Source organism: Pogona vitticeps, chromosome 1 (assembly GCF_051106095.1).
Source record: "Pogona vitticeps strain Pit_001003342236 chromosome 1, PviZW2.1, whole genome shotgun sequence".
NCBI lineage: Eukaryota > Metazoa > Chordata > Lepidosauria > Squamata > Agamidae > Pogona > Pogona vitticeps.
This window is the reverse complement of record NC_135783.1, coordinates 130,557,633-130,578,025: the sequence shown is the minus strand read 5'-3', so window position 1 is coordinate 130,578,025 and position 20,393 is coordinate 130,557,633. Positions and strand designations below refer to the sequence as shown.

At 40.6% G+C, this 20,393-nt stretch overlaps 1 protein-coding gene across 50 annotated transcripts in view; it reads left to right on the top strand.

Annotated features, from left to right (window-relative positions):
• Positions 1-20,393, top strand: part of MYT1L (myelin transcription factor 1 like) — a 416,618-nt gene that overhangs the window by 294,543 nt on the left and 101,682 nt on the right. For 27 of the 50 annotated variants that reach the window (XM_078389001.1, XM_073001007.2, XM_078388952.1 and 24 more), the window contains 2 exons: positions 724-1,097; positions 4,566-4,661. The exons of 17 other annotated variants lie outside the window; for them this stretch is intronic. In XM_078389001.1, the coding sequence (XP_078245127.1) occupies positions 724-1,097; positions 4,566-4,661 (470 nt within the window). The remainder of the gene's footprint in view (positions 1-723; positions 1,098-4,565; positions 4,662-20,393) is intronic. 6 more of the 50 variants (XM_078389088.1, XM_078388994.1, XM_078389020.1 and 3 more) reach the window with 1 other exon arrangement.

Sequence of the window (20,393 nt, the reverse complement as noted above, 5' to 3'; positions counted from 1 at the left end):
CCGAGACAAGACTGGGTGAGAGAAATTGTAAATTACTCCACCTGGAACTCTGCATGAACTGAACTGAAATTTGGTGTCTTGGGTCAACTGACATCTCATGTCAGCCAAAAAAAGAAAAAAAGAAAAAAAAAGAAGACAAAAACATGGTGGCACCTTAAAGACCAACTGCTATATTCTAATGTGAGCTTTCATGGACAAGTCCACTTCCTTAGGCATTTCATAGTTGTTAATAATATGTTGCATCTTATCTGAAGAAGTGAATCAGCTGTATGTTTTGCAACTGTGTGGTGGAGAATTTGCTTGTTGGGATTTCTTGTTCACAGTTTGCCAGCTAGAGCCATCAGCATCACAAACTGAGATGATCACCTCAGGACACACCTGTTGGCTATTGAACTTCCGTTCAAGATCAGGCATGGCAGGAATGCAGGTGGCAGGAGTGACATCCCGTTGTGTGACAGTTTTGCCCTAGATTCCAGTTTTAAAAAAAAGTAATAGAACAAAAGGCAGTTAAGCTAAGACTGCCACTAGTTACTTTGGAGTGTTCATTTCAGTTCCATTTCTAAATGTTGTCACCTTTCTCTCTTGTGCTAGTTCTCTCCATAGAAGGAGCTCTTGTCTTTAAGGGAAGCAACCCACAGACGTTGGTTTTCTTCTCCATCTGTGCACCAGGGACCTGGCGGACGATGTAATAACATGTGTATTAACTTTTTCCCCCCCAAACAGTGTTTACGGCTGTCCTTTGGCAAAAAAAAGAAAGACGCAAGAGAAGCAACCCCAGGAACCTGCTCCTAAAAGGAAACCCTTTGTGGTTAAAACGGACAACTCCTCGGTAGACGAGTGTTATGAAACAGATGGGACTGAGGAAATGGACGACAAGGAGGAGGAGGACGACGAGGAAGAGGAAGAAGAGGAATATTCTGATGATAACGAGGAGCAGGTGGAGGAGGAGGAGGAGGAAGTAGATGATCGGGAAGAAGAGGAGGAGGTTGAAGAAGAGGAGGAGGAGGAAGAGGAAGAAGAGGAGGCAGATGAAGTGGAGGAGGAGGAAGAGGAAGAGGAGGAAGAGGAGGAAGAGGAGGAGGAGGAAGAAGAAAGTGGTAATGAACAGAGTATTAGTAAAAAGTAAACACCATGTGCATTTTGAGTTAATCTTCAAGTGTGGTATGATGGGATTTAGCAGTGCAGCTTTCGTTAAGGCTAATAGAATTCATTGTGTTAAATCTTTCTGCTCTGTGCTGACAACCACTCTCACTGTGTTCTCCAAACAATTATTTTCAGACAGTCATCTTACAAATTGCTCTTGAAGCATATGAGTGTTCAGTATGCATAGCTTAGAGAGTTGCATGCCAAAAATTCCTGCATAAATATATGGCTGTGTTGCTGCTTCTCTTTATAAGTGCCACAGGCTCAACCAGATACATGTGCAAGCAAATGGCTGTGTGTGCATCTATCTACATTAGTAATTTGCATATGTGCTTGTGGTACTCATCTGCTTCATAGTAGGTGCTTACTTCTCATAGGAATATGGTTACCTGTTTGCAGGTGCTCTTGGCAATGCAATAGGAACATCTTCCCTTTCAAAAAATTGAACACACACCTTAATTTGAACAAGGAGAAAATTATATTTACTTTGGTTCTTTGAGACTTGGATGTTGTGTACTTTAGCTGATGTTATAAAAACTATGGAGACTGGCAGATTAATATAGACACCCCATTAAAAAAACTTTACACACATATACTTTTTGACAGGTTAAGAGATACTTGTGAGCTGTTACGCTAATATTTTGCCATGGCAATTAAACCAAGCCACTGGCATTTATATTAATGAGCTACCTGAAAAATACTCCGTTCCTGTTTCAAGGGAACACATATTTGGTTGGGTAGCTGCATGTTTCTAACTCTCTCTATATAAATGGTTTCAGCTCTCCTTTTCATTCTAAGAGCCAGTTATGACAATTGTTTGATTTTTGTTTCAGAATTATTACTAGGTGCTGATGAAGCCTAAGAAGTACTGTTTCAAAACAGTACTTCTTAGGCTTCATCAGCACCTAGTAATAATTCTGAGAAAGTATGCCTCACAATTTTCTCTCTCCAGTTAGAGAAGAGAGTTAAGCTCCAAATGAGTAATATCAGGACAGAGTGATAATTCTGTCCTGATTAAATTAAATTATCTTAATTTGGAGTCCATGAACAGGAGTCATGTGTAATTATCAACCACAACTTAATTACAAAATTTCAAGTACACAACAAAATTTATAATAATGTGGGACTGACTACATGTGTCTAACTGTGAGGAAGGCCCACTGAATGCAGTAAAGCTTACCTATGAGTAAACATGCATAGGATTTGATTTCAAGAGACCAGAGGGGAAATCTATGCAGTCAAAAATGATAGGAGAATAAGCAAAGCATTTCAGAATTGGGACGTGCTGGGTGTAATACATTTATAGCTACTGTTATATGATAAGCTGTGCTACCTATACAGATTCACTGCTACACAACCAGGTAACCAGAATTAATAACCAGGAACTGTTACTGCTTTACAGGTATTTCTTTTGTGTCTAGTTGGTTTCTATTAGAAACAGGAAATGTACTGTAGCGTGTAACGGTAGAGGAGTCCCTGTATTAGTCAGTTATAAGCGATAACATTTCAGTTCCCAAATTCTGGCAAACTTCCTTTTCTTTAACTCAAGGAATGTGAAGATTTCATTAGTTTTCAGTAAGACAGCATTTTAACAAAGGAGACAGAGAGAAACACGATTACCTATCTGAGATTCCACTTTAAATTGTCTCCTAAATTCAGGTCTAAATGCTGAGCAACACTCATCATGCTCCAGATCCCTGAACCCTGAACAAGAAATTGTGCAACATTGTGAGATTACACAGTTCAGTGGCTGTTGGTCTTAATTGTACTTAAGGCTTTGGTTGGTTTTAATCAGTTTCCTCTAGCCCCATTTCTCTCTTCACCCAGATTTGAAGCTGGGGAAATGCTAGCTGGGGAATTTTTTTCCAGTTCTAAGAGTCATGAAGATCGAAGAGAGAGGAAGGGCTCAGGGGTGGAGTTTTGCTCCCAGCTGTTTAAAACCCCAAATACTGTTGGACTTCACCTCCCAGAATCCTTGGCCATTCTGGCTCTGGCTTCTGGAATCCAAAGTCCAACAATATTATGGGATGCAAATTGGGGAACCCCTGCTCTAAACCAGTCATTCCCGACCTGGTCTCTCCAGATGTGCTTGAGCATAACTCCATTCACCTACAAACAACCTGGAGGCAACAGCTGGAGGGAAACTAGTCTAAACCATTGTTAAGAGATTGGAAGTCTGAATTAACACTCTGAACTAACATGATGCCATCTCTCCCTTTTGCTGATAATACAGGACACCTTAAAGGTGAATGTGAGATCATGTTTTGGAAAAAAAAAAGTGTTTGCGGAGTTTCCTCTTGACATCACTGTAGCACCCAGAACTGTTAAGAGCTTCTAGAGCTATACATATTTGAGAACTTGAAGATCAAGGACTGTTACTTGGAACATTTTATCAGAGGGGTTTATATAGCCAAATAAGGAAACTACTATGAAAATAAGAAGCATGGCATGTAGAAAAGCCTTGTATGTGCAGTAAAACCCTCCAGCATGTTTACTGAGGCTTGAATTCATTCTGGTTCTTACTGCAGCTTTCCTTGCTGCATCTAAGAATGCCTTAAAGAGACACCCTCAAATTTTGACATCCTCTTTTCAGGGAGCATGAAGGGCTCCGTTATGAGAAGAGGTCTGAGTAAAACACTGTTTTATATCATTTCCCAGAGGTAGGTTCAGGCCCTAAGTAGACCTTATCAGGGTATTTTCAGTTGATTTTCCTCAGTGCATATTAATTTTTATAAGGTTTCATAGGGATTTTGAATTGTAGATCCTGAAGAAAATAAATAGGACATATATTTCAAAGGCATTTAGGGTCTTACAAAAATTCCACTCCTGGTCTTTGATTAAATATACAAAGCATACTAAAGCAACACTCTTACAAATCTCAAAATACCAATTAAAGAGAACCAAAGGCTTTTGGAGGCAGATCTTAGACTCACACCTCAGTAAATAATCATCTGTAAGAAGACGGATTCCTAAAACCCCTTTCAACAGTTAAAGGAGTTCTCTTTAGTATACCATTAAGAATACCGAGTCTCTTTGATGGAATATATATATACCTTGTCTTCAAAAATCTCTCTTATTCCCCGAAAAGCCTTAACTGCTCTATTTAAATCATTTAAAAAGGATGGTGTTTTTTTTTTTTAAAAAAATGAATTATTTCACATCTCTTTAGGCCTCCCCAAATGGCGAGGGATCCCCACCCTCCTATCCCTGAGGTCCCAAATTGTGCGGCAAAAGATGATGTTGTGGGGAAAAAGCCTTTTTGAGAATTGGCTTTCTCGGTGGTGGTTATTGCTCCGAAAAGTATTTATGTCCCATTTGATCTGCAAGGCCAGACTAACTGAGATACTTCTCCTCCTTTTGAGAGGAGAGCGCATCAGGCAGATGATTCCCAAAGACTGTTTCACAAAGCTTTTCTATTATAGAAAGAAATCTCCGCTGGAGGAGCTCCAGGAACAGATGTTCCAAGGCACCATTTAGCCTTTATCATATGAAGACATTCAAGATGGCTTGTGCTCCAGGTATTTCATAATCCCCCACAGGGTCAGGAAGAATCAGGCTGATCCCAGGACTCCCCGGAAAATGGGAGTTTTCATAAACAATGATAGCCCTGAACCATTTCATCCATTCATTATGTACAAATTTGAATATGCTTAAAAGTGGTGGGAAGGTTTTAAATCTGGAAACCTTTTTTTCACATCTTTTCCAATCTTGCATACATTAATATTTCCCTCCCCTAATTCATGTTACTATGAAAATCTAGCTTTGTTGATTTTGCTTCCTATTGGGTTTTTTTTTAAGTTTTAAACATATAACTTGTAAAATTGAATAAAATTAATTTAGTGTTAACAGGGAGCGAGGGCAAAAGCCAGGTTGAAAGATTTAATGAGACAGAGAACTAATCTAGGGGTGCCCCTTTTTTTTCCTGGCAAATTATGACTAGGCCTTTATCTTAATAGCACATAAAGGGACTTTAGGGCAAACACAACATGCTCATGTTTTCTAGTCTCCTGGTTTTAATGTCTTTTAACATAAAATATGGATATTCAAAATACGTCTCTTGTGAGGAATGCTTATTGTAGCCTTTTACTCTAGTTCTCAAATCAGGTACGGTTGTCAAAGTGACACCATTTTGTATTACTTTTCTATAAAGCAGCTCTTTATTTTTAATTTGTTTGGTAAAGGCGTTTTTATAGGGAGATGGCTTCTGCTCCTTCCAGAACCCTCTTGCTTCAAAGGCATTTATGTGAATCTAAAGGTGGGAGTGAATGAAATCCATTCAGACTTCTGCCTTTACAGAATATTCATAAATGTTTTGTTAATCCCCATTTCATTTAGATAAAAATATTTATGCTCTTGGAATGGTTCAGTAACTTTTGATCCTAGTGAGAATTCTAGTGGAATGCAAGCTATAAAAATACTCCATGTCATAAGGAGTATTTGTGTGTGCAGAATTGTATGTTTTACCTAAATATCTGGAGCCCTAAACCATAAGGAGGATTAAAGGAAAATAGAATCAAATTAAAAACAATGACAGACAGACAGACAGACAGACAGACAGACAGACAGACAGACAGAATATTATTATAATATACTGGGATATTTCAGTGAATTCCAGATTTTCCCCAAAATGTGAATTTCTCACAAATGGAACCAGCCTAATGACAACCTCTATTTATCACTTTTTTTTACTACATGGTAGTGTGCATGCATGCATGCATGCGCGCACGCTGTCACACATACACACACATACACACACAAAACAGTGGACACTGTTCTCTCAATTTGCTCACACTGGCTGAGACAACAAAGTGCCTCGGATGGGACATCTTTTGTCTCGGCCATTTTGCTTGGCAAGTGACTGGCAATATTGTTTACAACTGTGCCGGTGACAGTGTGGTAGAATGTTGGCATTGGAAGTCTATCCTGCAATTGATGTGGCTGAGCCATTAAAACATCTTGCTGCCATGCAAGAGAGTTAACATGCATGGAACTCCCAAAACATGGGCATCCCATAGGAGACTGTAGATCAGGAGCCCCCATTTAGGCAACACATCAATTAGACATAAAAAGGAAATACTGTACACTGAAATAAAGTAAGACCTATTTAAAAGGGATATGCTGAAAGCTTTACATTTGCTTATGCAAAATGATTGCCCAGTTTTAATACTGTCTTGCTAATATATTATGGCAAGAATAAGTCATGCAGGGATGCACTTATCTTTACGGTAAGCATATTGAAAGAGACAACTGGCAAATTTAAATAAATATTGCAACATGCAGATCAAGCTCAGTCTTTCTTCTTTCCTTCAAAGACAGGCAATTGCACACCTCAGAGAATCCACTTTCTTGAGCTACAGAATATAGATTCACACCACAGAGTTTTAAAAGGGAGTAGCGCATAGCTTGGTCAGCTAAGAACCAGCAGTCACGGGATTTTACAATGCTTGGTTTCACAGGAGAAAAGGACTCTAAGGCATTTGAAGCCACTTTGCGTAGCAAGCACTAGTTAGTACTAGAAACAGTGTCCTCTTCTGCTTCTCCGTGAATGTAGAATCTTTACAGTCCAAAACATGACATAAAGTCAAACCTTTTTCTGTGTTTCAGGTGCCTTTCCTCAGTGTTGTTCCCTGTCAGCTAATACTGAAAGACACACTGCCTTGCCTACAGCCAGCATGACTGGTAGCATGGCATGAATACACTTCAGGGAATTAGCCCTTTCTTTCCCCACTTTTCACTGTGAAATTTTAGTTTATTTGGAAATAAAGTTTAAAACAACAGCCAGCCAAAAAGTACATACACTTATTTTAATTAGTGTCTCATGGCTATGCATGTGAAATAATTGCAAGAAGGGCCCCATCCTAACTAGCCAAGATGGCAGAGGGCAGGTTAATCTGACACTATAAGCTAACTAATGCTCTGCGGAATCCTAACCCTACCCAGCCTGAATATGTTGGAAATGTTGTCTTGGAACTATCATGACCCTAACCCTAACTTTGTGCTGGCATAGTAGTTTAGAATCTGGGCTAAGAGGGGCTTGTGTGGCAATGGCATATATAATTCAGCTCTGCCCTTCTCCTCCCCTTCTCTACCCCATTTTTTGGTTTTTCTGCCAGCTGATCTCAGTCTGCACAATGGTGTTGCCAATCTGACTGTGCCAGTGGCAAGAGGCGTCTGCTTATTCCAAACCCGGTAGAGCCAGCATATTTTTGAGTCTGGGTTGCTCTATAAAACAGCTAGGATGGAAGTTCTTTGTCAAATGAAAGAGCCGATGTATGAAAGACAAGGTGTAATTGAATGTGTGTGATATTCAGAAAAATAATCTGGAATTTAAACAGAAGTTTTAAAAAAAAAACATTAAAAGTTCGAATACCTTCCATATAAGAAATAAGCAAATTATGTAAATTAGTGGTTATTAGCACATCTTATCATAGCAAGTTCCATAGAATGGTGTACTAAACCTCCTCCCGGTCAAGCTCTCTGCAGCCCTTACCTATCCTGTTTAGACCATACATGCAATCAGGAGTCTTTGGTCTGTAACCACATCATTCTCACATGGAGAAGCCAATGGCAGAATCCCTCCTCTCTAAGCATTTTGAGAGCAAATAGCTGGGAAATGTTTGAACGAGGCTTAAGTCTCATTTGATTCTGAAGATTTTTAGTATTATGAAAGTGGAGGAAGTCATTTATCCATGTCAATGGCCTTTGTGTATCATGCATAGTTTTATAAATCTACACCATTACCCTCTTTACTTACTGTTTATTTTCTAAACTTAATCTCACCAAGTGTCATATGAAACTCTCTTTTAAAGCAAGTCCTTCAGCCCACTTATCTTTTTCGTTGCTATTTTCTGCACTTTTTCGATCTCTACAATAGATTATTGAAATGAGGCTATGTGAACTGTCAATGGCATTCCAAGTGTGCCTCCACCAGGAATGATCCTTCCCGGTTTCATCATTTCATTTGTAGTTATGCTTCTCCCTTACTTCCCTAGAACAGGTATTACATTTACTTGTGTTGTGTGAATCTCCCCAGATCCCTTTTAAAATTATAGTAATAATGGCTCATAATGTGTTCTGGCACAGAGGCTGATTCTAGGGGCAGGCTAGAATGTTAACAAAGCCTTATGTGACTTGGTTGTTGTGGGTTTTTCGGGCTCTTTGGCTGTGTTCTGAAGGTTGTTCTTCCTGACGTTTCGCCAGTCTCTGTGGCCGGCATCTTCAGAGGACTGGAGTAGGAACTCTGTCCATGCTCTGTCTTCAGAGTTCCTACTCCAGTCCTCTGAAAATGCTGGCCACAGAGACTGGCGAAACGTCAGGAAGAACAAGCTTCAGAACACGGCCAAAGAGTCTGAAAAACCCACAACAACCATCAGATCCCGGCCGTGAAAGCCTTGGAGAATACCTTATGTGACTTCTTCAACAGCTGTCAAGTTGATGTGTCCAAACTTGGTAATTTACTAATTTAAATTTTTTGATGATTTCTAGAAATTCATCTCTTCTTCCCTCCAGTTCTTTAGACTCCCTTCCTGGAAAATCCAGAAGTATCTATCCTGTAGTTTCCAAAGGGAAGCGAATGTAAATAATTCATTCAGTTTCTCCATCATCTCCCTGTCTTTTCTTAACACATCAGGAACTGTGCTTAAATGATTTGGCCAGATGACCAAAAAGAGTGGATAGGACTTTTTAATGCCAGGATTCTATTGCCCAGCTACTATCCATCCATCCATCCATCCATCCATCCATCCATTCCACTTTTATACCATCCAGTAACTGTGATCCAGTATTCTGGGTGGTTAACAAACAGAAAAAGCAAATACAATCATACAACAATATAAAAATAGTAGTAACAGAACAGAATAAGAACAGAACTAAGTAAAGTTCCAAAATTTGCTTGCTATTTACTTTTTCAAAACATAAAAAACAATTTCAATTTCAAATTATCTTCAATTTTACTCTTATAAAAATTGACTATTTTCTCCTTTTTTGTTTTCCACTGATGAGGAACCTGTGTGTTTGGTACACAGATGTTCTGTGTAGCAGCTGGATATTATTTTATTTTTTCCTAAAAGAAGGAGCAATGGATCCCAGGACACATGTGCTGTAAGCTGTTATTCATCTCACAGGAAATTTGGGGCTTGAAATCTTACAGGCTGGTGATCACCACCACTTTCTTGCACCAGACTAGACTCTGCCACCAGGTGGCTTTTCATAATGAAAAGACATGGCCACTGCTCTCTCCGTCACAACCTGTGCGTGCTCCCAGACTGTGGTGGGAGGGCCTTTATGCTTGTTAACTTCTGTAGGAGCCCTTGGGAGAGTCCCAAGTGACTGAAACTGTCTCACATCTTAGTACAGCCCAACTGGAAAGTCTACAGCCTCCTCCTACATTCCATCTTAAAACTGTAGCTGTATCCCCCCCCCCCCCAACACTTATCCATTTTGCATTAAGAAGAATTGAAGAATTATGGAAACTTTGAAATCCTCCACAACCTTTAGCATCCTTTCAGTTAGACCAATAATAGTTACTAAGCAGATGGGGCTTCTGAAACCCATTTTATGTGACTTTATTTTTTTTTTAAATCTCTATAGTTTTCTCTGGTCAATAATTAACCAATGGCCAAAATCCTAGTGTGATAAATGTATATCGTGCCAGTCAGACTGCATCATCATCCATTGCTGGTAATATTGAATTTAAATTGCTTGAAAGTCTCCTATTATGCCCTTTTTGGTTCCGAGGCTCCCAGAGGCTCTCTTTGATCCAGGGGAAGCCATTGGCAGCATTGGGAGGGAGAGGGAAAGCTTTCAGTAGCCAAAAATTGCCACCAAATTGCCACCACAGGTGATCCAGTAGCAATTCCTGGCTACTGAAGGCTTACCCTCCCTGCCTTGAGGACCCCAAAGGATTCCTCAAGACAAAAGGGAGTCCTTAGGAGTCTCAGAACCTGAAAGGGGAGAAAAGAACCTTTCACTTAATTTTCCATTAAATATTACCAGTGCCGTGTGATGATGTCATCCAGCTTGCCTGATATAAAGTTGTGCAAGAGGATTTTGCCCAATGCCTGGTTCACAAATATCTTGCAATATATTTTGATGAGGTGCTTTTGTTCATGCAGATTGAGAGAGAGAGAGAGAGAGAGAACAAATTACACAAATTACTACAACACGTTATATATTGCATACAGTTACTTCTGAAACTGTAGGCACTATATACTCCATTTCGGTCTTTTTCCAAAGGAAACCAAAAGAGTAGCTAAAATTCTTAGTGGGAGAAAAGTATGTAGTTGTGGTAACTTGAAGTTTACAAAATTGAAAACTTCTGCAAAAATTCTTACCTCAAAAAGATTTTTGTTCCGTACACCAGTAAATTTGATTAAAGTTGAGGAGGACTCTTTGCTATTAAACAGCACACATGGAAAGCTGTACTCAACTGTATGGCAAAAATAAAAGATACTGCTGATAGCCATCCATCGAAAGCTTGTACAGATTGTAAATTCTGAGTCACCTGACATCCAGCCGTCATTCTGCCATTTCCCCGAAAATAAGACCTAACCTGAAAATAAGCCTTAGTATGATTTTTCAGAATGCTCATAATATAAGCCCTACCCCAAAAATAAGCCCCAGTTACGTGAAATCCTGCTCTCCACCACTGGGAAGCAACCAGAAGAAGATGACATGACTGTATTTAAATACATGTAGATTGTTGTACATGAAAAAATAATAAAACATCCCCTGAAAATAAGCCCTAATGCGTTTTTGGAGCAACAATTAATATAAGACCCTGTCTTATTTTGGGGGAAACACGGTAGCTCTTTTCTGTTCCAAGAGGTTCCTCACCCAGGTTTTGGGATGAGTTTTGATTAAAGCATCCTCTTTGATAGGGAAAACACTTTACATCTGGTACATTTTCCCAGCCAGTACAAGGATATTCTATCAAATTATTTTTACCTAGTTACTGTTCCTTCCCCCAAATCAGAACAGTTTTTCAGAAGTATTTATTTCCATACTAAGCAAAGAGCCATGACCATTGGCAGACATCGTCAGACTCTCTTAGGGCAACAAATCTGTATTGTTCTGGCTTTTAATTTTGAACAGCTTTGTTATCTATTATATTATTATTACATGTTACATATTTTTATTTTTTATACTCTAGGGCAGGCCATGTGCTGTGCTTTTTGCTACTATGTAATCTGACAAAATCTGAATTTTCAAAATCTGAATTTTGTTTTAGGGAGCTAATCTCGAACATAGTCTCAAGAACTGGAGCAACACCTATTTCATATTTAACAGCTAATTCCTATAGTGATGTTTTGATTTGACAAACCATTGATATACTTGGTTATTATGCTGTTTGTCATTTTTAACTCCTAATTTCCAGGGGTATTTTTTCTTCAGGAATTGAAATTGTATCTCTGAAACATCTTGTACCCCTTGGAAAGTTTAAACAACCATTGACAGAAAGGGGGGAAATGCTTTAGGATGCATTTTTTTCTCATTTCTTCATCTCATGTTCTAATCATTCCCCAATCTACTTTTTCCCTCTTACACACTTAAATAAATCATGTGGGCACCAATGCTTTCAGAAATACATTCCATGTAAGAATATTTTGAAATTCTGCTAGCAGAGTACAGGAAAGTAATTTTATGAGCTTACAGCTATTTAATAGGAGTCATTGCTCTAGATACTTGTGGTGCTAAATCGATTTAGCATAGGACTGGGTAAAACAAAAATTTAGCTATGGTTACAGAAACCCTAAAGTTGGCTTCCATATGTGGAGATAACCTGGGAGTCATCATGACCTATGTTTCAACCATCACTACCGAAGAAAAGAAGGGGGAAAACTAGACCTGAGAATAGCAATCTACATATCAGATGGGGAATTTGTTAGAAAAGGTCAACCCTTTTCAAGATACAGTACCCAAGCCCAACTCTCTGCCCAGTGGCTGAAATCCACTAGTAAATCACAGCTAGAGTAGGCCCATGGAATGAGTGGAAGTTACAGAGGAGTTGACTCACCAGATCTCCACTGATTCAATGGGCCTGTTCTAGTTGCGACTTACTACTGGATTTCAGCCAATATCTATATTTCTTATAGATTTATCCCTCTTTTTCAAATTCACTTCAATTAATCCTCTCATTCCTTTTTAGAAGTTCATGTTTCTGAAGACAAATGTTGTTCTACTGGACTTCCTGAGCAATTGCCCATTTACACGGATGTTGAATTTAACATCACGATGGGCATTGTTCCCACCTTGGTTCAACAGTACTTACATTATACATTAAGGATTAAGCCTTCCAGTTACCTCTTTGACAGCTGAACGACAAATTGTTCTAAAACTCTGGCATTTAGGGTATCTAGGTATTTTGTCTCTTTGTCATGTCCAGAATTTGCACTTACTGTGTTCATGATGTCTTTCTCCATCACATTCAGATTGCCACACTCAGCAATTCTGTACAACAATCTGGTTGTCTTTTTCTACTGAAACGAATGCTGTGCCCTCCTTGATAATTAGAATGGCATCACCCTCAATATTCTCTCCCTTTCCCTTTTATAAAGTAGTATCCAGGGATCACATATGCCACTGATGGTGAGGAGACCATTCCACTAAGTTTCCATTATGTGTATTATATCTAAGCATCCCAGTTCACTCATCTTGACTCAGAGACTTCTGGCAATATCTCCTAATGGCTTGTATGTTGTGTCACTCCACAAATATCTTTGGTGTGTGATGCATTTCTATATAGATAACCAGAAATCTTTCTAAGGAGTGATTGCAATAAACTAGATATTCCCTAGAGCAAAAGACTAATGGGTATGTTATCTAGGAATCACATGGGGTTTGGCCAGTGTAGTAATTATCTGCATTAAAGGTAAATGTTTTAAAGAATAATACTAATCACCATGCAGACACACAATACACCAGGAATGAGTGGACTTTTGATGGGACATTTCTCTAGAAATGAAGGGGGGGACAAGAGATTTGTGGCAGAATGGCTTGTCAGATGTTTCATGAGCCTTTTGGGCTCTGCAAAAGCAGAATCTTTAGAAGCTGCTTCAAAGGCGTACCGCGTGCATGGCAGTAATCATGGATTCTTTTTGCCTCTCTCACTTACCCACTGCTTCTTTGCTGCAATCCTCGCTGAAGCTGCCAACTGAATGCTTGCAATTTTTGTACAATTCAGTTGGGGATATACTAGATAGGAGGCTAGGGGGCTGCATGGCAGATCAGCTAAGGTCTCTGTGCCTCCTGCATTGATTTTTGTTGTTGTTGCTGCTGCTGCTATCATAATTTATTTAAATAGGGACATAAATGCACATGGAGTATGTAACATGTCTACAGAAGGTTAAATTGAATGCAGAACTCTGCCTTGGAGTGGGGACAATTTCAAACACAAAACAGCAGATAGGAATAGAAGGGGAAAGAACGACGTAATACAAAGATAAGTAATGCGAAATGTGGAAGTCAAAAAAGAACATATAGGAAAAAAAATTATACAGAATCAAAAAATGCAGAAAAGAGACTTTGTGTGTGTGTGTGTGTGTGTGTGTGTATACACACATAATTGACTTCACAGAAAACTATCCAAAAGGTGATTCCAATACTCTAAAAAGAATTATTGAAGGTTTAAACTAAAGTCTAAACAGAGGAAACCAGGGGAGGGGGCAGGACAAATTCTGGCCATGTTATAGAAAAAACAACAATTCTTCACAGTACCCAGAATATAAAGAACAAAAGAAAGAGGCGAATCAAAGGTAAAATGAATGCCTGGACAGAAACGTTACCATTAATCCTTGTGGTGGGAAGAGGTGGTACGGAATGGTTTTCCATAATGTAACTGCATGTGATGCAGTCTGATCTTCCTCATTTCACAATATTGCTCAATTGTGTTTCAGGAGAGGAGAGGAGAGTATGTCACAAGGGCACCCGATCCAGTCTGTGAAGGAAAGGCCCAAGGGATGTTCTGCCTCCTTCCCAAACAGCAGCCCTGAGTATTCTCTCTCTACCCCAGCCAACCAGTCCAGAGAAGAGTGGGAAGATGGAACCCACCACTTTCAGCAATTAAAGTTAGGAAATGAGAGGCGAATTCCCTGCTTTCACCACTAACTGTTATAATTGAGAATAGCTGAAACACACAGAGGATTCTGCGTTCTTGTCTCTGATCCCTGAGTGGTGCAAAAATCATGGGGTTTCACCCAGCTAGTGGTCTGATGAGGTGGGGGGCAGGGGATGCAAGGCAGGAAAAAAAACATCCTAGGCTCAGTCAGCAGCTGAAGGAATGTTCCTGCATCTACCACATGGGCCTCTGTACCACTTTTATTCACTATCTGACTTTGCCTATTGTGGGGATGGTGTAGAGAAAACAAACCTGTCTTGAAGATGTGTCTTCAGGGATGTGTCCATAGCATCTGACATCATAAGACCCACATGGGCTCGGAGGACCTGAGGTCTAGTCCAGCACCCCAAACCGATTCTCCATGTATGCTATGTTTCATGCAATTCTGAAAAACCATTCCATGTCAGCTCTTTTTTTCCCTTTGACGCAAAAGAGTAGCATGTCTGATAGAGGAGGGATCAGATTATAGTGACAGACCACAATCTGTCAACAATTAGGTTCAGAGACAGTGGTAGAAAATGTGTGGGATGAACCATGCCATTGACAAGAAACCATGCGACAAACTGTGCAACTGAGTGCACAACAGTGCCACAGAATTGCTTCTTGGCTCCAACTTCTACCTTGGTGCAAATTTCGCAATGCCTTGTGCCACTTCCAAGTTCTACAGGTGGATGCTATGCTTCAGAATTTTGGTCAGCAGGTCATTTAACATAATGTATGCTGCAAATTTTCTCTCAGAAGATTTGCGCTGCTGGAGGCAAAGAGAGCCCGAACCATCCTTTCTTCCCCAAATTATTGTAACAGAGAAAGAGGACATAACAGTGCAATTCTGAGTAACCTTTGTGTAGAGGGGTTGTGCAGCCAGAATCATGTTCTGTGTGATGGTGTCATACAGGTGAACCTCATACATGCAGTGATTAACCACTGGAGGTCCTACACTAGAACTGTCCCAGTGAGGTAGTTGTTCCCCCACCCCATTGTAGTGAACTCAGAAACAAGAGAGGGATGAAATGAAATGCCATCTGCAATCCACTTTTCAGGTTAGATGCTAAATTCTAACCCATTATCCATGCTGGGAATTCTGGGGACTCATCACACAGGGCTCAGGCTGGTCCCATGAGAGATAAAAAGTGAGACAGTGTTTATTTCTTGTGTCTGTGGATGCTGTCGCTGATCACCGTGTGACACAGTTATAAATCAAGAAGCCCTCACTACAGAAGCTCTTCTCTGCCATGAATTTGCAAGGTGATCTGTTGTCAGGCCCCTGTTCCTTCACGCTGTCCTTCAGCATCAGAAACATAATGGGACTAACTTGAGCTTTCCTAAGAGGGATCTTGGAGAGACCACAAGATAAGTTTTGTGAGGTACTACAAAATGCAGATGCATTGGCTGAAATCCAGTCGCTTTGCAGAAGAAAACTCATAATTTTCATTCCATTCCTAATGTGCAAATGACAAGTCCTTGCTGTCATTCCGAGAGGTGGGCATGGTAGGCGCACCAAGACAGCATGTGCACACACCTATGAGAATCGCAGCAGACATTTTTTTTTTATTTCCTGACTAGGAGGAGACTGGAATTTATGAATTTTCTTACACTAAGCCACAGGATTTTGGCCACTGTGTGGAAAGTGGTCACGGTGGCCATTGTAATGTCAGAGAGGATGGAGTGGGAAACCCATCACATTCCACATAATATTAGACTCCAACCTCCATGATTTTTTTAATCATCTAACATGTTGTGTGACATGTATGACAACTGGATTCTGACAATATCTGGCAGCCCACAAGTTTCCCATCCTAGTGTAGATTTATCTGTCTTCTGTATCAGAGCCACCTTAAGGTCAAGCAGCAAAGTGTTGGGCCTTTATGGACTGTCTGCTTGTGAACATTTGTGATTCATCCAGTGTATTTTGTTGCCAAATGTGCTATGTAAAAGCAAGGTATGTGCAGCAAGGTGGCCAGTAGAACGATAGGCTTGTGTTTAAATTTGCACATGAGAAATGTTAGGCTGATGCCATGATCTATAAAAGTATTGCAAAACGCAATGATTAGCTAAGGGCTTTTGCCAAATGCATTGAATCCATTTATCTGTGTTGACCTCCTGCTGGTCCTGTCTGAGAACCTACAATACCATTTCCTCTCCTTGTGTCATCAATAAATCTTTATAGAATCAATAAGCAGAACAAGTGGAGTAAAGGAGGAGGAGTACCCAGCTTCACAAAGCAGGGTAGTGGTATGGTATATCCCCAGATGCTGTGGCAGTCTCACAATTTTTGAGTGGCAAAAGGTCAGCTGCCGTGAAAATCTCTCCCTGCAAAATATCGTGTCTGGGATCTCAGAGCAATTTTCTCCTCCTGAAAGTGGGTGCTGGAAGGGATCTGTGTGAGACTCACAGTTCTCTAATCCTGGTGTAAGAAACGCTTTGCTGGAAAGCCCCTAGCCATGTTGATGATAAAGGTCTGCTTGTGTATTGCTACCTAAAACCATATTATCTTCCTTGTCCTTTTCTGATTATTTACGGTATGTTGTCTGCTTGTTACTCAACTTATATCTGTATTGTAGCTTTCTGATTTGTTTGCTGAATCTTAATGGCAGCTTAATTAAGAACACTGTGCAATCACATTAAGAACAATCCATACATTACATAGACAGTACCATGGAGACGGAAGGTACGTCTTGTTAGAGAAGAGTGAAAAGGAGTTGTGTCAGTGTCCCAATGATCTGTCCATTCCTCTCTGCCCATTAATAACCAGGCCGGAAGAAGGGATCGGCACAGCCCTAATTTGGCCTCCTCTGCATGCTTTGACAGCAAAGGAGAGTAATAAATTATTTAGCCCTTGGGAAAAAAAAGATAGGGAAAGCCAATAGATTATTTCTTTTGTGGAAATGTCTTCATGCTTATTTCAGTAGGTTTTTTAAAAAACAATTTAAAGATAACAAGATATAAAAATATATTAAAAATGAAAAGTATTAGTCAGCAATGCATACAATGATTTTTAAATGCATTTGTTGTTATTTTAATATTAACAGTGTTGTCTCTTTTTTGCTATGATTTACCCACAATATTGTGTTTAATTTTTCTGCCCCCTCTGCCTCTCACAGAGATAGTGCTTTGATACCATTGCTGGGAAGAATTCATTCAAGTTTAGAGTTGTGAGTGTTGCCTTAAGGAAAACAAACAAACAAACAAACAAACAAACAAACCAGGATTAGCTGGCCAGATATCAAGCCAAAGCAGCCCGTTACTTGCAAAGAAACCACTCCCAAGAATTCAAAGTAGTAATGGGGGTGGGGGGGTGTCTGAAGGGTCTGCATGCTCAAGCTGGCTTTGGTCTCCTTGGTTATTAATTTTTTCCTCCTCCAAATGAGTAGGCGTGCCTTGCCGGCAAGATGAACTTCTTAATAGAAACGTATTAGCTGCGTTTAGAAACGCCGTCTTTTAGAGGAATTGTTGCCATCCCCTGCCACTGTTAGAACGTGGGAGGCATGAGGTGGGTGGGGTGAGGTTTCTTGCTCAGCTTCCCACTTGCTCCATACTGAAACAGTAAGGACTCTTCCAGACAGGCTCTTTGTACCTCTGTTTACCACTTTCCTATTGTGTTAGAAAGTCATGGGCTTGACCAATGTTCATCAGGAGCTGTGTCTTGAGTTGCTTCTCCAATTCAGCACCCTTAAGAGGGACAGCGGTAGGTCCCCTGAAGTTACCTGCTTGCTTCCCTTTTTCCTTCCTTCCTTCCTTCCTTCCTTCCTTCCTTCCTTCCTTCCTTCCTTCCTTCCTTCCTTCCTTCCTTCCTTCCTTCCTTCCTTCCTTCCTTCCATCCATCCACCAGGTGTCTTTCGGAACACCCCTAAAAGAATGTGAAGCAGATACTTTTAAAGTGTCCTTTTTTGCCACCAACTACATTGCCTCCTCCACGGACAATCAGCTCCCATTCTTTTGCCAATATTGTTGATTGAGGGCAGGGAGAGATAGAATCAGGAAGCAGTTTAGCACAAAACCACTAGATGTAGGCAATAGGGTGGTTCTAAAAGGATAACAGGAGGGGAAGGACAAAATAAACCACGGGGTTGTAGAGAGACAAAAAAAAAATATGGCCGTATGCACACACAAAAACCTTGCTATCCCTATACAAACTGGGATGCAGAGAATGTCCTCTGGATGGCAAGAGAAATCCCGGCAAGCTCCATGCAAAGGGAGAATTTAAAGGGGTAGACATGCCCCATCTGGAAAAGCTCTTAGTCCTTATTCCAAAACAGACCAGAGATGATGGTTGGGGTGTCTGGAAGTTATAGCCCAAAAAGTAACTTTTCCAGTACAGGTATTTGAATATTTCCAGATAACTTAGAGTGCTCCTAGTAAAGTAAGTATGGGCATCTGTTTTGGCTGTATGGGCTACATGCAGTGTCAGGTGGCGAGCTGAGGAACTACACCAGCGCATATATTTATTCATAGATAGATAGATAGATAGATAGATAGACAGACAGGCAGACAGACAGACAGACAGACAGACCTCTGATTATGCAAGAATGAGGAGGTTTAAGCCTCCCCCTGCTCACTGAGATCACGGCATAGGAGAGGATGGAGGAAGTTGTCAGCGGTAAGAAAAGAGGAGTGTGCTTCATCTTTGGGAGGAGGCTGAGGTCTATGGTCCTCCTTCCCCACAGTGACCTCAATGTAGATATCATGGCCAGCAAAGAAAACTGTATCCACTAACTGCAGTAAGGAGGAAACAGTGACCGCCGCATCAGAGTCACAGGGTGTGTTTGTGAGGGAAAGGCTTTAATTTTGTCCTCATCTCAGCTGATCCTCTCCTCATAGCTGATAGCTGCCCATCTGGGTGAAGGGTAGAGCCACTGTGGATCTCCGTGGTCTGAAAACAGAGCAGCTATTTCATGTAACTACTTTTCTGCCTGTTCTGGGCAGTGCAAACTGTGCCCTCAAACACTGTGTTGTAGTGTTTGCCGTATGTTGTGGTCATAATTTTCTTTCTTCCTTACCTCCGTCCTGCTTTTTCTTGGTGCCTGGCATTGAAATGGCCTGATCTTTCCCTTCACAGCCATCACTGTGAAGGGAACCAATCAAACAGAATACCCTCGGCCTTCTGCTACACATGCCTCTCTCAGGGCCATAGTCAAGATCCTTCGCCATCTCCCAGGGGAACTGTTGGCTCCTGGATTCCCTCTTTGCTCTCACTCATGGTTGATGCAAAGGGCATCCGCAGAAAATATCTTACTTCACGCACCTGGGATAGCCCTGCTGACTGCTACTTCCATGAAACTGTCGAGATGCCACCATTGAGGTGGGGGCCCCACAGCTCCTCCAATGGTAATAAGTTTGCCACACTTCTCAAGATAATGGTTCTTGTATATGAATTCTCCACTCTTAAAATGGCTTTGTAATCAGGATGATCAGTAGGGGGGGGAGTTCACTTTGAATTAGTTGTGTTTTTTTATAAATTTGTTTTAGAAAACTACATTCTGTAAGCATCTGTGCAGCATCCACAACTGGGAAATCCGACTAAAAATCTCACAGCAAATTAAGAGATGGCTGACTGCCATGTAAAGATTACATGTAACAAAATGCAGGGTTTAATGCAAGTTGGACTGATTTCAAACAGCCGATGAGTTCCTTTTACAAATTAAGGAAGAAAGCCAGGGGTCATGAATGTCTGTAAATCTGGAAACTAATTATTTCAGTTCACAGTAATTCCAGTATTCCTTGTGATGCCTTATTCTTGAGTTTTGAATGAATGCAAGTTATACAGATGCAGTAGGAAACTGTTTACAGGTTTGGAGGTGAGGAGTTGGGTTTATTGGTTCGTCTCTGTTTTCTTTTGTTTTTAATTGTGGTCCATGAAAGAAAACATGGGGACCCAGAATTGCTTTGTAAGCTCCAGCAGCCACGTGAAGGGGTGGCCTCAGACAGTTTGGGGCCTGAGTCAAAGCAACACATGGCAATTGCACTCACACAAGGAAAAACATATAGCGATCAAAGTGAGCCAAGTTACTTGGGCACCTCAGACAGAAGATCCCATCAGCATCTTCCACCGCTCATGGTGGTAAAAAAACAAAGTAAATAACCAATGGTTTGCTGTCCTTTCACGACACTGTAGGTACCAAGCCTGATATAGCCATCT